This window comes from Alligator sinensis, unplaced genomic scaffold (assembly GCF_000455745.1).
Source record: "Alligator sinensis unplaced genomic scaffold, ASM45574v1 scaffold1289_1, whole genome shotgun sequence".
Classification (NCBI taxonomy): domain Eukaryota; kingdom Metazoa; phylum Chordata; order Crocodylia; family Alligatoridae; genus Alligator; species Alligator sinensis.
In genome coordinates this window covers 108,330-127,200 of record NW_005843360.1, presented here as the reverse complement: position 1 = coordinate 127,200, position 18,871 = coordinate 108,330, and the positions used below count along the sequence as shown (strand labels likewise).

The window sequence follows — 18,871 nt, the reverse complement described above, 5'->3', positions numbered from 1 at the left end:
TTTTCCTCCTTTAGACTGCATCCCCCGCCTTGCCCCCCCCAATTATTAAGAAAGGGAATTACGTTAGGTTCTGCTCATGGGTAATTGAAAAACATAGCCAGTGGTCTTTCTGCTTTGCAAGCCCTACTTTGCTCATTACGAAGCAACTGCAATTTAAATAAGCTCAGTAGCATCTTCAGAAAGCAAGTGTACAGCATCTGTAAAATCTTTCTAACAAGCAAAAGTTACAGCTGTTACCCAATTACCTAAAATAATAATAGCAAGCCACCCTGTTTTGGTCCTCTGGTCAGAAAACATCAAATAAAACCAGAGACTTCTGTTTATTAGCATTCAGAGTTCTAATTTTGTTTAAAAAGTGAGTGCACAAAGTGCCCAATACAAAAGAAAACCCCATCCTCCATCCCCAAATCCTAGCTGGTTTCTGCCTCTTTGAAGCACATGTTCAGCTTTGCTTGCCACTAGTAAGAGTTGTGCACCATTACTTCAGGGCAGACTTATTTGCTTTGGAAGCATGACATACTAACACCAGCATTGCCAGTGCAGTGCTGAACTGGGTTAAATAAAAAACCCTGCAAAAATCATCTCATTAAGAGACTCCCAAATGGACAGTCAGGTGCATGACAGGAGTGATTATTAACGCCCCCCCAACAAATAAAGGACTTCTCTAAGCTAGAAAATCACTAGTGTAAAGCCTGAAGCTAAAAAAAAATCCTTGTAGGCAAATCCCTGTGGGAGAAGAGGTTAAACTTCAGCTGTTAGAAAATGTGAAAGGGGTAAAATAGCACCTGTCTTTTACCCTTGGCTACTGAGCAAAGGGAAAAAAAAACCCAGCACTTTAATGAGACCCAGTCTTTACAAAAGTAAGAAACTTTCTAACAGAGCTTGGGGTATGAGGAGAGTGAATGTCTCACACATGGACCTTCAGGACCATCTTCTGCTCTCATTTATACCTGTGGAAGGCACTCCCACTGACTCTACTGGAGTTCAGCCAAGGGCAGAACTTGACCTTCAGACTTGAAAATATACGCAAAGGTTCCCACATATTTATGAATGGCCACAAGGTTGCACGCACAGCAGCAGCCTACAAGATCCCAGGATGTGCATTTGGACAAAGGTAGGTAACAGCCAAAGTTGTGATCAGCAGTAAGTGATCATAATTGGAGATATTAAAAATTCCTGAAGATACCCAAAACTCACTCTAGTGGTTTTCAGTTCTAACAGCATAGCTCACCCACCAAATACTTCACAGTGTTTCCTAACAAAGTCAGCTAAGAAACACAACACAGACCACCATATATATGTTAGCACATATAAGGTGAAATCCTGGCCCTGCTAAAAAAAAATGGCAGAAACTGCCATTAAATTCAGAGTGGCTGGGATTTGAATCCTGATTGCTGCAGACCCTTCCTTTTCAAGTTGTTACAAAAAGAAAAGAAAGACCTTTTCAAGGTTGCTCCACAGTTTATGCTGGTTATCTCCTGTAACAGTCTCCTGAGAAAAAACAGTGAAATGGGAATTCAGTGGTGATAAAACACAAACAGAAATAAGGAGGACCTTAGGACAACTAAGTTAATAGCCTCCTTAGAACAGGCCCAAATCGCAGGGTAACAATTCACTTAAAAACAAAAAGCAAACAAACAGAAAACCAAAACAAGATCTGAGGCATAAATATATGCAAAGTGTGAAACAGGGCAAACCATGCTCAAGAACACAAGTAGTATGTTGGGTATTATGGAGTTTTGTGCAACAGGTAGCATGATGCTGGGGGAAGATTTAAATTGTATTAATACTAGTTAATTTGATCTACAGTGTGTGCTTATCAGTAAAGTACAGTTCTCATCAAAATTCTATTATCCATTTTCATGTGGTACAGATGTTAAAAGATGTTGCCTGAAAATAAAAAGCACCTTCAGTAAAACATATACAAATGGGATTTTGTCTGTAGCCATAAAGAAATGGCTTTTCCAGTGGCTTTCACCTAAGAAAGAGCTATCAATTAATTTACAATGGGTTGTCTTTTCTGGATTATCCTCACCATTAAAAAAGACGAGATGTTGGAAAAAAATAACAACTATTAAATTGGCTATAGCAAGAGGAAACGTTCAACGGCTCCTGTTGCCAAGTGAGTGAGATAGATCATCTGAAGAAGCATGTGGCAGCATCCAATATTCACCCCCAAACACAGACAAAGCAAGGTTATCATTTTTTTAGCCCAGATTTTCTCTCAAAGTTTGAATACAATGCTCCTTAAACAGGCAGAAAAGTTGATGTTTTCTCTTCTCTTGATTCTTCTATTTTTTTCACTCTTGGCTCAAGTTTTATTCATTAATATTAGTCACCACTTATTAAGGAAAAAAAAGATAGTTTCTAAGTGTTTTTTTTTTTTTTAATGAAGTTAATTTGATACCATAGTCTGGCTATATGTGCTGAGCTGCAGCTGTCAGTTATTCCTTTTTCTTGAATTCTTGGTTGCCATAACTGGAGCCTTTTTCTATTTCAGTTACTCCTATCAGTCTACGAACTCCAAAGGAAGCTTTAAAACATAATAAAAGAAACAGGAGGTGTATTACAGCTTATTTAACAATGAAAAAATTTACACACACACGTGCATACAGAGCAGATTAGGTGGCATGCAGGACTTTTAGATATTGAGGGCAACAAATTCAGAAATCAGCAGTGTCTACTAACAATATGTAGCTTTGATCCATGCCTGCAGCATCCCCTTACTGAAACTGTGAACCAGTTACATGTGCTAAAGATCATTAAACCACTGGCCAGACCAGATTAAAAAAATTAAAATGTAATCAACGCTTATTTGCTAGAAGAAACCATCCTGTCAGCCTCAAAGTTGAAGTAATCAGTTAACCACAGAAAATACACAGTCAGGACTAGCAACAGCAATGCAAACTCCTTGGTATTGCTCTGACAATGTGTAACTGCCCTCATAAAGGGGTAATTGTGTGAATATTAGTACATTATATAACACTTCAAAAATAAAGAGACAAAATTGCCTGGATTTAAGTTGCGTGTACAATGCTATGCACAAAAAAAGAAGAACAAATCAACCTGGGAACTGGCTCTGAATATCAACCCAGAACACATTTCTGTAAATCCCATGGATAATAATTTCACTCAGAATATATTTAGCTAATGACCTGCATTATGTCTTATTGTGTTTTGGCATCCTCTCAACATCCATTACCTGCTCCAACAAATCCCAAGAATGCGAGGATAAGAAGTGGTGATCCACTTGCAAAAATTCCAAAAGCAAATGTGAAGAGAGGAGAGAGGAGGACAGTAGCCCAGAAGAGAAAGTTTAGAAGTGTCCAAGGTCTTCTAGGAGGTTTAAACTGTTGGCCAGGAAAAATGCCTTCTTGATTATACATCTCTTGTAAAGCATCCTGGAAGGAAAATTTTAAAAAAATTATTCAAGAAATAAATGCAGCAAAAAAACAAAAACCCAGCACCATGAGCTTCTTCTGCCATATACCCAGCTGCTTGTTGTCATTTTCTTCACAATTCAGAGAAGACCTAGCCCCAAAGATCTTCTCAGAACTAATTCCCACCTGTATATTTGTGGCTGCTCACTGGCTCTTCCTTTCTGTGAAAATAATCATACAGAGGCCCAAATAATCTAATCAGAATTGCAGAGGTGCTCCATTTGGAGCCTGTGGAAGACCAAGCACAAGCCAACCACCAGGGTTGAAAAGTTCCTATAAAATGAAGATACTGAGGCTCATTTTGCACTCAAAAGCTTAAACGCTGAAGCCACAGCCTTGGCAACAAAAAGCCCAGGATGAGTTCTTGGAAAAAAGTGTAGTGCTGAGAATCATCAACTAAATTATATCTTACCTTTAAAACAAGGATTGATAAACTGCACAGCAGTAACAAAAATGGTTATTTAACCAGCTGTTGTTTTTGCCTTTGTTTCTAAGAAACAACAAGATCAAGGCATTCCCTCTAAGTAATAATCCTTTTGGGGGAACATACTTTTTGTTCAAAATGAGCACTTTAGAGATTCCAGTTACAGTAGATTCTCTTCATCCACTGAGGTCAGTGTGTGCAAAGAGACTCAAACAACGTTTGACTGTTTGACTCCAGAGCTGAATAGAAGTACAGCCAACATAAGCAAGAAATATCACATCCTCTACTACAACTAGAGCATTTCAAAGAACAGAACCAAGTGAAATAGCATGCTGTAGGCTGTGGCTGTTTAATTTTATAATACACGAAGAAGAGATGCACAGACAAGAAAGCAAAATGAAAAAAGTACATCAACATCCATTTACCAAACCAGGCCATTTCATTAGGGATGATCACATATGAGCGCGTCCTCATATCAGCTGGCTTTTCAATACAACACATTTACCATAGAGGTCAGGGGGAGGGGCAAGACAACTCGTTTTGTTTGTAAACAACCCCACCCTCCCAAAATTTATTTTAGATCCTAAATACTCAAAACACATAAGTTTAAAAGAACAAAATGAAACCATGGAAGGAGACCTCTAAGAACCTTATGAACAATTTGGTGTCTGCCTACAGATTAAGTGTAGCTTTGGAAATGCTGCAGTACAGGTCACACCAAAGCAGAAGAAAGCTAGGAGTGCCAGGGTTTCTGTGCTCCGCTACTTTCCCAACACAAGCAGCACAAAAAAAATCAAGATTTGCATTTCAAAACAGAGAAACTGAAGTATACCAGTCCAATCTGTATAAGGGCTGGGCAACACTACATACAGTTCTCTCCCCCGCTCTGCAGCTATTAAGTCTGCAGACAAGAAATTTACCAGCTAGGAAAAAGAGTCGAGAAAAAACGTAGGAGCATATGGTCTATACACTGCTTCTAAGCTCCGACAGCAAATCAAGGAAACTATGTACATCTTATCCAATGTGGCAGCAGAGCTCTGAGGGAGGCAAGTGATGAAAGGCAATGTAGTGATGATTCTCAACCAGGGTGCTGTGGCACCCCGGGGTGCTGCCAGATCCTTGAAGGGTGTCAGGAGGTAGGAGGAAATAAGTAAGGTAGCAGATAAGCACAGGTTCAGGCTTGTTCCTGCCTGGTGGATCCCCCACTCCCACTGCCCAGCCCCTCTGTAAGGAGGTAAGCACTAAAATATATAAATTAGTTTTTGAAATTGGGTGCCACTCAATTCATAAAAGTTATGGAGGGGGTCTCAGGCCCAAAAAAGACTGAGAACCCCTGCAATATAAGATAGGAGACCAAAGAGCTGCAAAACAGTTGTGCTCCCCAGCCTCACTCCAGAAGGATTGGTTATCTCTAATCTAGAATTATCCTGCATCTATATTTGTGAATGGGACCCAGCAGCTGAAGCACAAAACAAAAAGAGAGCAGATTAAGCATCCTCTTCCCCCTAAGGGGTGCGGGGGAGGGGGAGAGGATGACTCCATAAGTCTTTGCAGAATCCCATAGCACTTCCTTTCACTTGAAACCTACAAAGTAGCCACTATTCTGAGGTCAAGGAGGAAGAAATGAGGCTCTTTTCAGAGCCTGCCAGCAGTGCTCCTGATATCAGGATGAGGGGTAGCTGCCAAGTTATACATAGTACTCCCATTTCCGCTTTCCTTCTGGGGGTCAAGTGTGCACCACTCAGCTTTGACATACAGCACCTTAAAACACTACTTCGCAAAAGTTCTGAAAGAAAGAAAATCCATTTACCTTTTCTTGATAAAGTTTATGAAGCCAGTTTGCAGCTGCCTTTTCATCTTGAGGGATATCTTCAAGAGGAAATCTCCTGGTTTATTAAAGAGATTTAAAAAAAGGAGTCTTAAAAGAAAACCTAGATATCTATCTTAGTGTAGAGCTGTTCAGGCAAAATGTTGCCATTCAATACACAGCACAAACTGAAATTGGAGTTTGTCTAAATATAGATAAGAATTGCATGTTAAAATTTCAGTCTCTACCTTAAAATTCATGTTCCTAAAGAGAAAGAAAGTACTTGTACATTTTGCTATCAATTTCAGGGCACCTCAGTGAAACAAATATTACACACACTTACCCTACCCATAGTTGAATCCCAGTAAACTCTAGGGCTGCTTGCAGACGTGAAAACAAATAAACCGCGCTTTACCGCAAAAAGTAGAGCATAACGTGAACCCAGCTCCACTGTGTCTGTATAGATTGGGTGCTTCAGCATGGCTTTTTGATGCTTTTATCCAATAGCTGATTCAATCAGGTATTAGCTAAAAGGACCAAAAAAGCCCTGCTAAAGTGCCAGATCTATACAGACATTGGGCGTGCTGGGTCCAACTAATGTGCTGTCTCTTCTGGGCGTGCACTAGGCTCTGTGCAGGAACATGAGTTTTCAATAAAGCGCCATTTTTATTTTTTTGTTTGTTTGTTTTTAAACATAAACTGACCCCATACTTTCAGGTTTAATTTTAGGAAAACACACTTTTCCCTTCCTGAATATAAGTCAGCAGATACAAATCTAGACCATGAACCATGACTGTCCTTACAAAAGCCTACAAGAGGCTCAAATACCAAATAAAAGATCCAAAGAGTTAAATGCACTAAAATACCAAGATAAAACCTACGCAGAAAAGAGCAGCTTTTTATTGCACACACAAAGTTACCTGAAGTACATGACTCGAGACTGTTGGGGCCTGGTTATGGCTCAACCCTGCATGTAAGTGTGACTTCTAGGGTTCTTTTGGAAGTAAAAAGGTTGGAAAGCAGAACCGCATAATATTAATGACTTGAAATGAAAAACTATCTTCTTTTAGCTTAAAACAATTCAAAAAGTGATACAAAACATTTCCTCTCTTCATCCCTTCCCTTTGGCTTCTGGCAAAAATCCAGATTTCCTTCCACTCTTCTGCCCTCCCAATCATTCTGCTTTGTATCAGTCACCAGGCCCAAAATATACCCCATTCTAGCACCATCCTGCTTGTTTTACAATGTATACATATGTTCTGGGACTATTTGCTATTGATTTGCAGGCCAAAAAAACCTGAACTGCACCAAGTTTGGTAGGCTCACAGCAAGCTATCAAATTCTGGGTACAGACAGGGTTAGCTCATTAAATATTTCTGAACAGTACCCTCAGCCCAACCTGAAATAACAGTATTTTAGGGTTCTCATTCAATGAGTGAACAGCCAGTCCCAGTCTTGTAAACCACACAATTCAGCCTAATAGCAGCTTTCACCATTCCTTTAAGCTCTAAGAGTGAACTTCATTACATTCTTTAAAACAAATGGTGCATCTTTAACACCATCCTGCACATCTGTAGAACTAAGTAGAGGCTGCAGTTACCCCCTCGCTTTACCCCAGATAAATATTTCATGGGTAGCAGGATACTATCTGACAATCTACGTAACAGAGCAACAAGAGTTAAGAACCCACCTTTTTTTGAAACTCTAAACCAGTGGGAACTAACCTTTTCGGCAGGCACACCACACTCTCCGCAAGTGTCACACCAAACCCCTTTCCGTGCCCAAACTGCTGCTCTACTCACTGTTCCCTGCCTGCTCTGCTCTCTGCCCACTCCGCTGCTCTGCTTTCTGCTTCCTGCCCTATCTGCTGCTGTCCGGCCTGGCCCCTCCCTGATCTGCTGCATGCCACACACAGAGGCTGTCCATGCCACTTGTGGCACATGTGCTGCAGGTTGGCCACCCGTGCTCTAGACCACAAGATCAGCTGAGACATCACCTGGCCCCTAATGTTCTATAAGAAAGCCAAACTGAATAATACATTTGGGTCATATTAACTAAGGCCTATGCCTTTGCTGCAGCAGGAGTAAGGAAACTGAACAGGCCATTCTGAGAAGGAGCACTGCTTTGGGAGTGAATCAACTGGTATTGGTCAGACACCAAGTTCTGCAAATGGATGCTTTGCAAAGCTCAGTTGGCAAAATCAAAACTACGGATGACTGAATCCTGGCAATTTATGTAGCACCTTCTGGAGGGATAAAAGTTAAAGAGTCTGTGCCCCTTTGAGTGAGCAGAAAAGGCACTGATGAAGGAAGACAAGAAAGATGGCTTGCCCATGACCAGGTCAGCTATTTATACACACATCAAATGTAAAAAAAAGAAAAAAGAAAAAAATGGATGTTTTCCCTGAATGCCACAAATCATAGATGAGCAGCCTTCCTAAATCAATTACTAAATGCTGCTTAGTTTTCTATCCTGAGTGGGGTTGGGGAGGGAAGGGAGAGGTTGCACAGTTAAAAACTAAACTTTTATTGGAAAAAAAATATTTTCCAAAGCCACCATTGTTCTCAAATCATCACTAGATGGTGCTCCCAAAAAGAACACTTTGGTAATTTCCATGGATCCAAGTCCATGGACTAAGTTACAAACCAATGAAGACCTGCAAAGTTTGCAAATATGTGCATCACACCTATGTAGATGGAACAGCACACTCTGTACTAAGAGCATGAGCGCATCTGTCTTGTTTTCATTAACCTAAGCCACGTCTGTTGGCACGTCATTCTTTTTTAGTTACTGGATGGAAGCATGTAGTCTATGACCAGATTCATATCAGCTAAACTCTACCCATCAGTGCTTACCAAACTAAGTGTGACAAATGTGAAGAATGAGATTTTCAAATTCTATAGTTATAAGACTAGGATCTGAAAAATCTTCTGAAGTTGTTCTTGAATGTAACTATGCTCCTATCCATCCTCAACTCTGGGCTCTGAACAGATGTACAGAAAATTCAGAGAAAAGAATAAATTTTTGTATAAGTTACCTAAGTACCTGGGAATAGGACTGGAATGAAAGATCCTCCACAGCTATGGCTTTAAGCATTTGACCCACTTCTTGGATAACAACTCTATAGTTAGCAAAACTGCTGCAGCTAAATCAGTGTTGAAGGTACAAGTGAGAGTTCCCCATGAAGTCCTCTCCATCACTATTAGATACAACACAGCTATTTTTTAGCAAAAAGAAAAAATAAGCTATGCCAATGATTTGCTGGCTACAAAAGACTCAAGGGATGTTTAAAAAGGAAAAAAAATGGTGCTTCAGGTTTTGTAGCAGCAGGCTGTCCAACAGAGCATTTCCTAAAGTAGAAGCAGCATTACCTGGGAAGCCCAGAGGGCTGGCTGTGGGGGGAAAATGGACAACATAGACAGACCTTTCAGTCACTCACAAGTCTTAGCTTTTTTTCTTTTCTTTTTCTTTCATAAATAAAAATCCAGGTATAGTCCCAGGTTAGAAAGTTGAAGGCAATAGCTGAGAGACCCCTTCTGAGTTAGCAGAAGGCCTGAAAAAATAAGTGAAGTATGAACTGCCTCTTATCATTTCAGCAGCTGCTAATGAAAAGCTTATGATTATGTTATACAAATGTCACTGCTTTATTGCTAATAAAAACCAGAGAGAGAGAGGAAACAAGCAATATTTTCTTACATAAAATATAGCCCAGAATATAATATTCCCCTTGTTTTTGAAAGACAGAATGAAGGAAAAAGTTTTTTTCCCAGAGTTATGGCTCCCCAGAACAAGTACAGAGCCTAATCTTCAACTCACTCATCCTCTCCTGTCCCACTGAACTAAAGCTGAAACCCAGGAGCTAGTCTAATTAAAGTGCCCTCAGCATCTCATGTAGTCAGCACCCCCACCTCAAAAAGGCAGCGGGGGCAATTTAACTAAAGCAAATTCAACGAGCTTTAGTTAAAGTGCCCGCACTGCCATTTTGAAGTGTGGGAACACTGTCCTGAATACACATGATGCCGAGGCTGCTGGAGTGTGCTAATTTTGAGTCTGCTCCAATGCGTTCTAATTAGAATGTGTTGGAGCAAGTGTTGGGCACATGTGAATTTGAAAAGAACTGGAGAGTCTCCAAGGCTGTGAAACAGGAGGAGAGAGACCAGGAACACAAAGATCATTAAAAACGAAAGAGAATCGTTAACACATGTGGAATAAAAAACAATGAGCCATTAAGTCAAAGCAATGAGCCATTAAATCAACTGACTCCCTCTGCCTAAATAGTGATGTACTGTGAAGCAGATATCAAAGCAGGGTGCTTCTATCCTGATCAGAAAATCAGGGAAAACCATCTTCCCTGCTTAATACACACACACTGGAAGAGGAGGAGGTGTGGAGGGGAGGGTTGATTTGGGGGAAAAGGGTGCAAGAAAATACAGTCTTCTGAAGTTCTACACAATTCACAAGATATGTTCTGCTAAGTGGACATGGTTTTTCAATAGGAGGAGATGCCCTCACTTTTTAAAAGATGGCAAGTACTGATTTAAAGGACTGTTCATGCCCTCTCTTGAAAGTTGCATGGTGATGAAAGTCTAGGCCATCACCAACGTTTTAAGTGATGGGCAAGACCTAGGATCTTTAAAAAAGGAAACAGTTTGAAGCACAGGACATGGTAAGCTCCTTGGGACATGCAACGGAACCTGAAGGACAGTGCTGGGGTGATGATGAAAAGTAACATTTCCCTACCAGACCTGGAAACATTTTAGTATCCAGAACACAAGCCCCCTGGGTCTTGCACCAGTCAATCCGTGCTCACCTCACACACATATCTGCTTCGTATTTTTTTCCATAAAGGATTCCCAGTAAAGAGGGGTTCTTGTTTCCTCGGAAGTTTAGTGTTACATCATACACTGCTGAAACTGTTGCAAGAAAAAAGAATACAGTCATTATCTTAGTCTTCCATGCATCCAGCTTGCCCATGTTCAAACTTTAAATAAAAACAAACTGAAGCAAACACTGCTTTAATGATGTCAGTTAGACAAATACTGCCGATAGTTTAATCCATAAGGTGTAACCAACCAGACTGCTACTTAATTTATCCTATTTTGCAAATGCTTCACAAGAGTATAGCAAGAGTTTGATGCATGTTCATATATTGGTACTTTAAAAGGTGTAAAATATTAATTTGTGCAAATTAAAACTAGAACAGTCATGCATTTTAAAGATTGCTCATCAAGGAGTCAAGTGCTTCAAAGTAATATTAATGAAGTCAAATTGCTGTAATGAGTCTGTATTTTCACCAAATAGGAGTATATTGAATCATCAGGTACTACACTTGATCTGAGCCTGCAACAGGCCAAGAAGCTAGTACTGTTAAGATCAAAGGAAAGCTAGCCCATACCTGTTCCCCTGAGACACTGGACTGCAGTGGTGAAACCTTTGGTTCTGGGTAACAGATGATATTTAAGTTTAGGCAACCCCTTGGATGCAGCTACCTCCATGCTGATACGATGCTTGGTCTCTGTAAAACGAGTTCCTTCACAATACAAGAGAAACTAGCACACAAAACAAGAGGAAAAACAAGAGCATCTCATGATCACAAGCAGAAATTGAAGTGGCTGTGCAACAGAACAAGGCAGAGGATATGGTACTTTTATGGAGCACGCACACTTTTTCTTTATTTGTTCTATAAGCATCAAGCATCAAAACCACTTTATAACTCTTCACTAGCATAACTGAATATAAAAGATAGCTGGTGAGAGAACTGAACCAGCAGTTTGCTGAGCAGCTTCATTTTCAGGACACAAATAGTTAAAGCAGGGGCAGGCAATTATTTTGGGTGGAGGGCCGCTTACTGAGTTTTGGCAAGTCATCAAGGGCCACATGACAGGCAGTCAGGACCAGATAAATATTAATTTTCTAAATTTTTTAGGGGCCCCATGGGCTGGACAGAATGGCCTGGCGGGCCGCATTTTGCCCACCCCTGAGTTAAAGCCTGGTCTCAAAGAATGCAAGGCTACAAATGCAAACATTCACAGAATTTAAATGTAGGGCATATTTTTGGATCTCAGTCCCCCACCCACCCACCGACCCCCCCCACCCCCCGCTCCCTCCCCCCCTTTAATCAAACAAGTATATACACACAGACTTACATTTAACATGCATACAAATATCCATTTTGATTCCAGCTCATTCACTGCTTCCTCTAAAAGCTCTAGGAGGATTCAAAACTGGATGAAAGTAACTTCAACCCTTCAGTAGCATAACTGTGGCCAGAGGCTATATGCCACACAGGCTACACCAGCATGAGTTGCGTGGCCCTGGGATCTGCACCAGTGTGAGGTCATGGGTTCCCAGGTCACACCCCTAACACACCACTTCACCATACTGTGGGCTCCACTGGTGTCAGGGGTGGCACCACTCTGCCCCCTGGGGCAAGGGCAGGAGCAGATAGTGAAAGCTCATTGAGGGGGAGGGCCTAGGCTAGGGACAGAAGTTGCACAAACTGATTTTAGTGATCAGAAACGGGTTTAAACCTGTAACAGAACAGAAGGTCAGTGCACATAAACCAGTTTCAAAAAGTTTGAAACTGGTTTAAGATAAGCCTAGTTGAATGTAGCATCAGACTTAACTGATTTGGGTCGAATCAGGTTATGAAACTTCTGTCCCAGACCCCTTCCTGGTTCAGGTTAAATCAGAACCCCCCCAGCATCCCAGCATGCTTTCCAGTCCTGGCTGGACTCCAGCAAAGTGGGGTGGGGTGGGGAGTGGGGAGGGGAGGAGAGGCAGGGACTGCCCCCCCAGGCAAACCCTGGCTGGAATCTGGGGCCAGGGAGTGGGGGTTAAACCCCCTTTCCCCGGTACAGAGCTGCCTTGCTAAACTTACTGAAAGTTACTGCAAGCTGTGACTGTGGACTACAAATCCCAGAGGCACCTAGGAGCAGGAAGAGGAAGTTATAAGTGACCCTGCAGAGTCTTGATGTGGTGATGCTGGACTGCAAATCCCAGAGACCTCGAGGGCAGCAGGAAGAGGAAACGCCAGAGAGCCATACTCTAGGAACCCCCCACACCGGTCTGGTGTCCATCCTGTCATCGTCCCCCCCAGCTTCTGGCCTGAGCCACTGCAGGTTGCATTCCCTGAATAAAAGGTAAACGTGTGTCCAGTTGTTTTTCAGTTTCATCTTTGCATCTTAGACTTAGACCTGCGAAGACCGAATCAATTCAACCTCCAGCTTTTTGATTGTCTGTACTTGGCCCTAGGGACCGTAGCTGCAGCAGTTGGAAAAATAAGAGGCCAGTGGTGGTCCACAGGGGTGCATATGCACCCTGTCAGGCCACATTCCCTGTTTAGCTGGGTCAGGGGCCAGGCGGGTGCACCGGTGGCCCCCCTGCGAGTGCCGGCCAGGGAGCGGGGCCACCAGCAAAAGTGGCCGTGCCACTTCTGGAAGCGTGATCGGCTGCCAAGGGACCCCTCCCCATCCAGTCAGTGAGATCAGCCGCTGGGGGACCCCCCTCCCCGGTCACTGCCTACTGTCAGGGTGGGGCACATGTCCCCACGACTCAAGAGGCACCAGTGGCCCATGTAAGAGGCAGCACTACAAAAAGACTGGAAGAAGGCCAATGTGGTGCCTATCTTCAAGAAAGGGAGGAAAGTGGATCCGGCTAACTATAGGCCCATCAGCCTGACTTCTATCCCGGGTAAGATCTTAGAAAAGTTTATTAAAGAGGCCATCCTTAATGGACCGGCCGACGCCAACATCTTAAGGGATAGCCAGCACGGGTTTGTTGCGGGTAGGTCTTGCTTGACCAATCTCATTTCCTTCTACGACCAGGTGACCTATCACCTGGACAAGGGAGAAGAGATTGATGTCATATATCTTGACTTCAAAAAAGCCTTCGATCCGGTTTCCCATGATCACCTCTTGGAGAAACTGGCCAATTGTCGCCTTGGGTCCTCCACGATCCACTGGCTGGAAAATTGGCTCCGGGGTCGGACCCAGAGGGTAGTAATCAATGGAAGTCACTCATCGTGGTGTCCTGTGACCAGTGGACAGGCTCAGCAAGTGGGCGGGCGAGAATCTGATGGTGTTCAACGCCGATAAATGCAAGGTTCTCCACCTTGGGAAGAAAAACCCTCAGCATCCTTATAGGCTCAGCAGTGCTATGTTGGCTAGCACTATGGAAGAAAGAGACTTGGGGGTCATCATTGACCACAAGATGAACATGAGCCTGCAATGCGATGCGGCGGCTAGTAAAGCGACCAAAACGCTGGCTTGCCTCCATAGATGCTTCTCAAGCAAATCCCGGGACGTCATTCTCCCCCTGTACTCGGCCTTAGTGAGGCCGCAGCTGGAGTACTGTGTCCAGTTTTGGGCTCCACAATTCAAAAAGGATGTGGAGAAGCTTGAGAGAGTCCAGAGAAGAGCCACGTGCATGATCAGAGGTCAGGGAAACAGACCCTACGATGACAGGCTGAGAGCCCTGGGGCTCTTTAGCCTGAAAAAGCGCAGGCTCAGGGGTGATCTGATGGCCACCTACAAGTTTATCAGGGGTGACCACCAGCATCTGGGGGAACGTTTGTTCACCAGAGCGCCCCAAGGGATGACGAGGTCGAATGGTCACAAACTACTTCAAGATCGTTTCAGGCTGGACATAAGGAAGAATTTCTTTACTGTCCGAGCCCCCAAGGTCTGGAACAGCCTGCCACCGGAGGTGGTTCAAGCACCTTCATTGAACACCTTCAAGATGAAACTGGATGCTTATCTTGCTGGGATCCTATGACCCCAGCTGACTTCCTGCCCTTTGGGCGGGGGGCTGGACTCGATGATCTTCTGAGGTCCCTTCCAGCCCTGATGTCTATGAAATCTATGAAATCTATGAAAAGCTTTGAAATATTGGTACCAAATTTAAGATCTCACAGGTCCTAAGAGGTTACTGTTGTAACTGATTATAGTTTAAAGAGAAAGACAGGAAAAAAATCCTGAAAAGTTAAAGCCAGAAACTGGCTAGTAATGTAAGTCAGAAAGGAAAATCCAAACTAACATACCCATTGCAAAGGAGATGTATTAGACATGAAGGACCAATATCGTATTCCACCTAGGTGGAATTGGGTGCCTAAGAGTGCTCTTATTCCATGTTGCTCAAGTCCCTGAAAAAAAAAAAAAATTGAACATGCCTACTTCCGTCTCTCACGAATCACAACAAGTGGGGAGCAGAAACAGGATCTATCCATTTCTGCATTAAATGCTTCTCAGGGACTTGGGGTCAGGAACTTGGGAAAACACTAAGGTGACTGACAGATGGTACAAGATCTGGCCCTAATTATCATCTACATTAAATCTGTCTGCACTCCAGGTCCCTACTAACAAAGCACAAAACTTCTATTGCTTGTTTTACAATAGCACAATGTAGGACAGACAACTCTGCAGTTCCCCAACCACCATACCACATTCTCTCCTACTGGAGAGGAGGCAAGAAGCAAAGAAAATCTAAAACTGGACAACAATGGATGTGTGTTCTGAACTCCACAGGGGAGAACTCTGTGGATCCCTGGTCTTCTTGATGCCCAGACCCTATCTTTCTCTCATCTTCCTGTTAACTCAGTAATAGTACCTCATTCCAAAGTGTGCAGGCACACAAGTTTCTTCAGCGTAAAAACACTATAATGACCTCTCTCTTTTCGAAGTTACTAGTCAAATGTACAGAAGAGAGAAACATCAAAATGAAACATGACTGTACAATCTTTGTATGACCTCCTTGCGTATATTCATTATGAAAGTGTTGCCCCAAAATCACAGAAGGTTTCCTGTGGCAGAACCAGGAACAGATGAACTCAGCTTTCTTGAATCTCCATTCAGTACTGTACACATCAGGTAACATCCTTTCCTATTTAAAGTATCTGTCCTTTGCAGAAAATGAAAGAGGTTCCAAACTAATACTATCTGTCTATATAATTAAAGACTATAATGCATACACAAATCGATCCATAGAAAGTTGTACAAACAGCTTTAAACTTGACATTTCCAGGGTTTACATCAGTAAATAACCAATTTTGATCATCCAATTTAATGATTTAAAGTCACCAAGCAGGAAACCTTGATTTAAATGAATTTTAATCTTGTTTCGCATTTATACTTCTAACTTATTTTCTGATTCTCAGTGGTACAAGCATTAAAACATGTTGGTTTGCAACTAGATATAGCCTTGTCACAATATTTGATGGTATTTTTTGCTAACGCAGAGGATACACCACATCCAGCCCATACACATTTATTTAAGCTATTAAGTAGCTTAAAACCCAAAAACCTAAAATATAAGAATCTATCATGATCATAACTGAGAAACCTATTTCTGATTTACTAGATGCTGAATATCTTACTATAGTTTTGTCAAGGTGATTTTGAATGAAAATTCAAAGCTATTTAAATGTGCAAAAATATTTAATTTTTTTCATTAAAGAAAATTTCTAATAAGTTCTGGATACCAAAGAAAAAAAGAGTTATGTTTTAATTATCCATAATTAATAAATTAATTGTTTGTTATTGCTGTACTCTTCAAGATTTTAGAACTAATGTATCTCATCCTCATGTATCTAGTTTTTATTTCTAGATTGAAAGAGGAAAAAACAAGTTTTCTAATCCCATTCTGTTTAAACTTTAAATGAAGTAATAATTGATCAGAACCATCTGAATCAAGTAAAGTACAGCAAATCTCTCTCTGCACCTGCGAAAGAGGTTAATATTGCCAAAAGTTGCTTGAGAACTTCATACAACTCTGGCTCCATATTTTTACGAACAGTTTTACCAGTTCAATGGTTTGGTTCTTTTTAAAGTTTTGGCGAAAGCACTCTATCCAAATTCGCTGATGACACAAAACTATGGGGCGAAGTAAACACACAGATGGGAAGAAACCGAATCCAGGCACAGCTGGACAGCTTAGAGAAGCGGGCAGGGAACAATAGGATGCAGTTCAACAAGGACAAGTGCAAGGTGCTGCACCTAGGGAAAGGGAATCCCCAGCACACCTACAGCCTGGGGGATGACCTTCTCAGCAGCACAGAGGCGGAAAGAGCTCTCGGAGTTGTTGTCAACTCTAAGATGAATATGAGTTGTCAATGTGATGAAGTAATTAGCAGAGCTAACCACAGTTTGTCATGCGTTAGTAGGTGCATCACGAACAGGTCCAGGAAGGTGATGCTTCCCCTCTATGCAGCATTGGTCAGGCCACAGCTGGAGGACTGCATCCAGTTTTGGGCACCACAATTCAAGAGGGATGTGGACAACCTTGAGAGGGTCCAGAGGAGGGCCACTCGTATGGTTAGAGGCCTGCAGGGAAGGCCTTATGAGGAAAGACTGGGGGACATGGACCTTTTCAGCCTCTGCAAGAGAAGACTGAGGGGAGACCTTGTGCCAGTATACAAACTCACCAGGTGAGGACAGCAGGAAATAGGAGATGCTCTGATTACCAGGGCACCCCTTGGAATAACCAGGAACAATGGCCACAAGCTGATAGGAGAGCAGATTTAGGTTGGACATCAGAAATAACTTTTTCCTGGTTAGGGTTGCCAGAATCTGGCTCTCCCACATCTTGGGGGTCTTCAAGAAGAGACTGGACAAGCACCTGGCTGGGGTTACATGACCCCAGCACCTTTTCCTGCCTATGCAGGGGGTTGGACTTGATGATCCATTGAGGTCCCTTCCGACCCTAGCATCTATGAATCTGCGTCTTATTTTTTCAATTTAAAATTAACTGATAATTAGATTCTAGTAAGTTTAAACTGTCATATTTTCAAATTAAAATACAAATAGGTACATTTAAAAAATAAATTAAAAACTCATTTAAACTTTTTTTTGTATTTAAATATCTATTTTTATCCATCCTTCTTTTAAATGTTTGACTTTTCAACCTGAGCCTTAGCACTGCATCATGTGTAACCATGGTGATCCCAAAGACACCAACCAGGTAGAAACCAGGACCACTGGTTATGCAGCACAGAGCTGTATCACTTGAGTTAATGTAGTAATCAGTAGCAACAATGCCCTGTTCTTCTCTCTGCAGGCTATCTATTAGACAGGAACAGATTTCAGACCTTCCCAGAGGTTTATGCAACTATTTCTAGACAGCAGAAAAACACTGGGAAAAAGGAACTGTGGCTGTTATACAGTATACAACTCAAGGAGAGTATGATCTAGTGGTTACAGAGAGGACATAGCCAAGGACACAGATTTTATACATTTGTTTTGAATGACAGTGCAGCTAAGTGGATGACATTTGTCATAGTAGAAATTTAATCAAAATTGAAAAATCTTCCAGAAGTGACCCTTTGTTGCTCCATTTGTGAAGTGAGTGATACATTCCTATATCTTCGGAGACTCTGGTCACTAGCAAGTTATGAAGCTTACATATTTAAAAAGGTAAACAGAAGAGCTCATTGTTTCCTTGTGCCTCCCAAAGAAGAGTATCTTTCCCAAATACAAGGAAGAGCAGCTAACTGCTGTTGTTGAGCCCCCATCTCTAGACCTCTAGCGCAATGTTCTACCACAGGCTTGGTATGAACCTGATGTAGTTTTAAAGGCAGCTGGAATCTTGCTAAATATTTTTCCAGATTTCCTCAAAATCCTGCACAATTTTACAGATCAAAGATAATGCATCAAAGCAAAAACTTCCTATTGCAATCTACAGCCTCTCTCATTCATTTCATGCTTGCTTGTTGCTACATTGAAAACATGTCCCCCTGGCCTTAAAAAAAAAAAAAAAAATCTCTGTATTATTCTTGCATACAACGCACAACTTTTTTTCTCCAAAAATCAACTGCTGGAAATTGGGATAAGTGTTATAAGTGAGGAAACACAGTAAAGCAGTTTCTGTATCTTAAGCTTCTGTGTACCACTGTAGATGCTCCACAGGGATCAGCCTAACGTGCAATTTTATTCAGGGCACATGAATAAATCCATGAATTTTATTCATGGATTTGGACTTGAAATTAAGTCCAAATCCATGAGTCAGTCCAGAACCATAAGGGGCCCTACAACTGGCAAACATCCTCCACCCCCACCAGAGGCTTCAGATATTTCCAAAGTCTTTTGACAGGCATCCTATGTGCTGGCCCAAGCCCGGAGGCTTGGGGTTCAGATGCCCCCAAGTTTTGCCTGCCCTCAGCCATATGACTGCAGGAGCAAGCTAGGTAGGCCTTCATGCTATAAGTGT

General features: G+C 42.0%; 1 protein-coding gene across 2 annotated transcripts in view; it reads right to left on the bottom strand.

Moving 5' to 3' along the window:
* Positions 1 to 306: 306 nt before the first annotated feature.
* The window catches only part of AGPAT3 (1-acylglycerol-3-phosphate O-acyltransferase 3), a 58,134-nt gene continuing 39,569 nt past the window's right edge, over positions 307 to 18,871 (bottom strand). For both annotated transcript variants that reach the window (XM_006038455.3, XM_025194966.1), the window contains 5 exons: positions 11,067 to 11,220; positions 10,482 to 10,584; positions 5,675 to 5,750; positions 3,203 to 3,401; positions 307 to 2,533 (listed from right to left, as the gene is read on the bottom strand). In XM_006038455.3, coding sequence (XP_006038517.1) covers positions 2,445 to 2,533; positions 3,203 to 3,401; positions 5,675 to 5,750; positions 10,482 to 10,584; positions 11,067 to 11,220 — 621 coding nt within the window. In that variant the 3' untranslated portion in view covers positions 307 to 2,444. The remainder of the gene's footprint in view (positions 2,534 to 3,202; positions 3,402 to 5,674; positions 5,751 to 10,481; positions 10,585 to 11,066; positions 11,221 to 18,871) is intronic.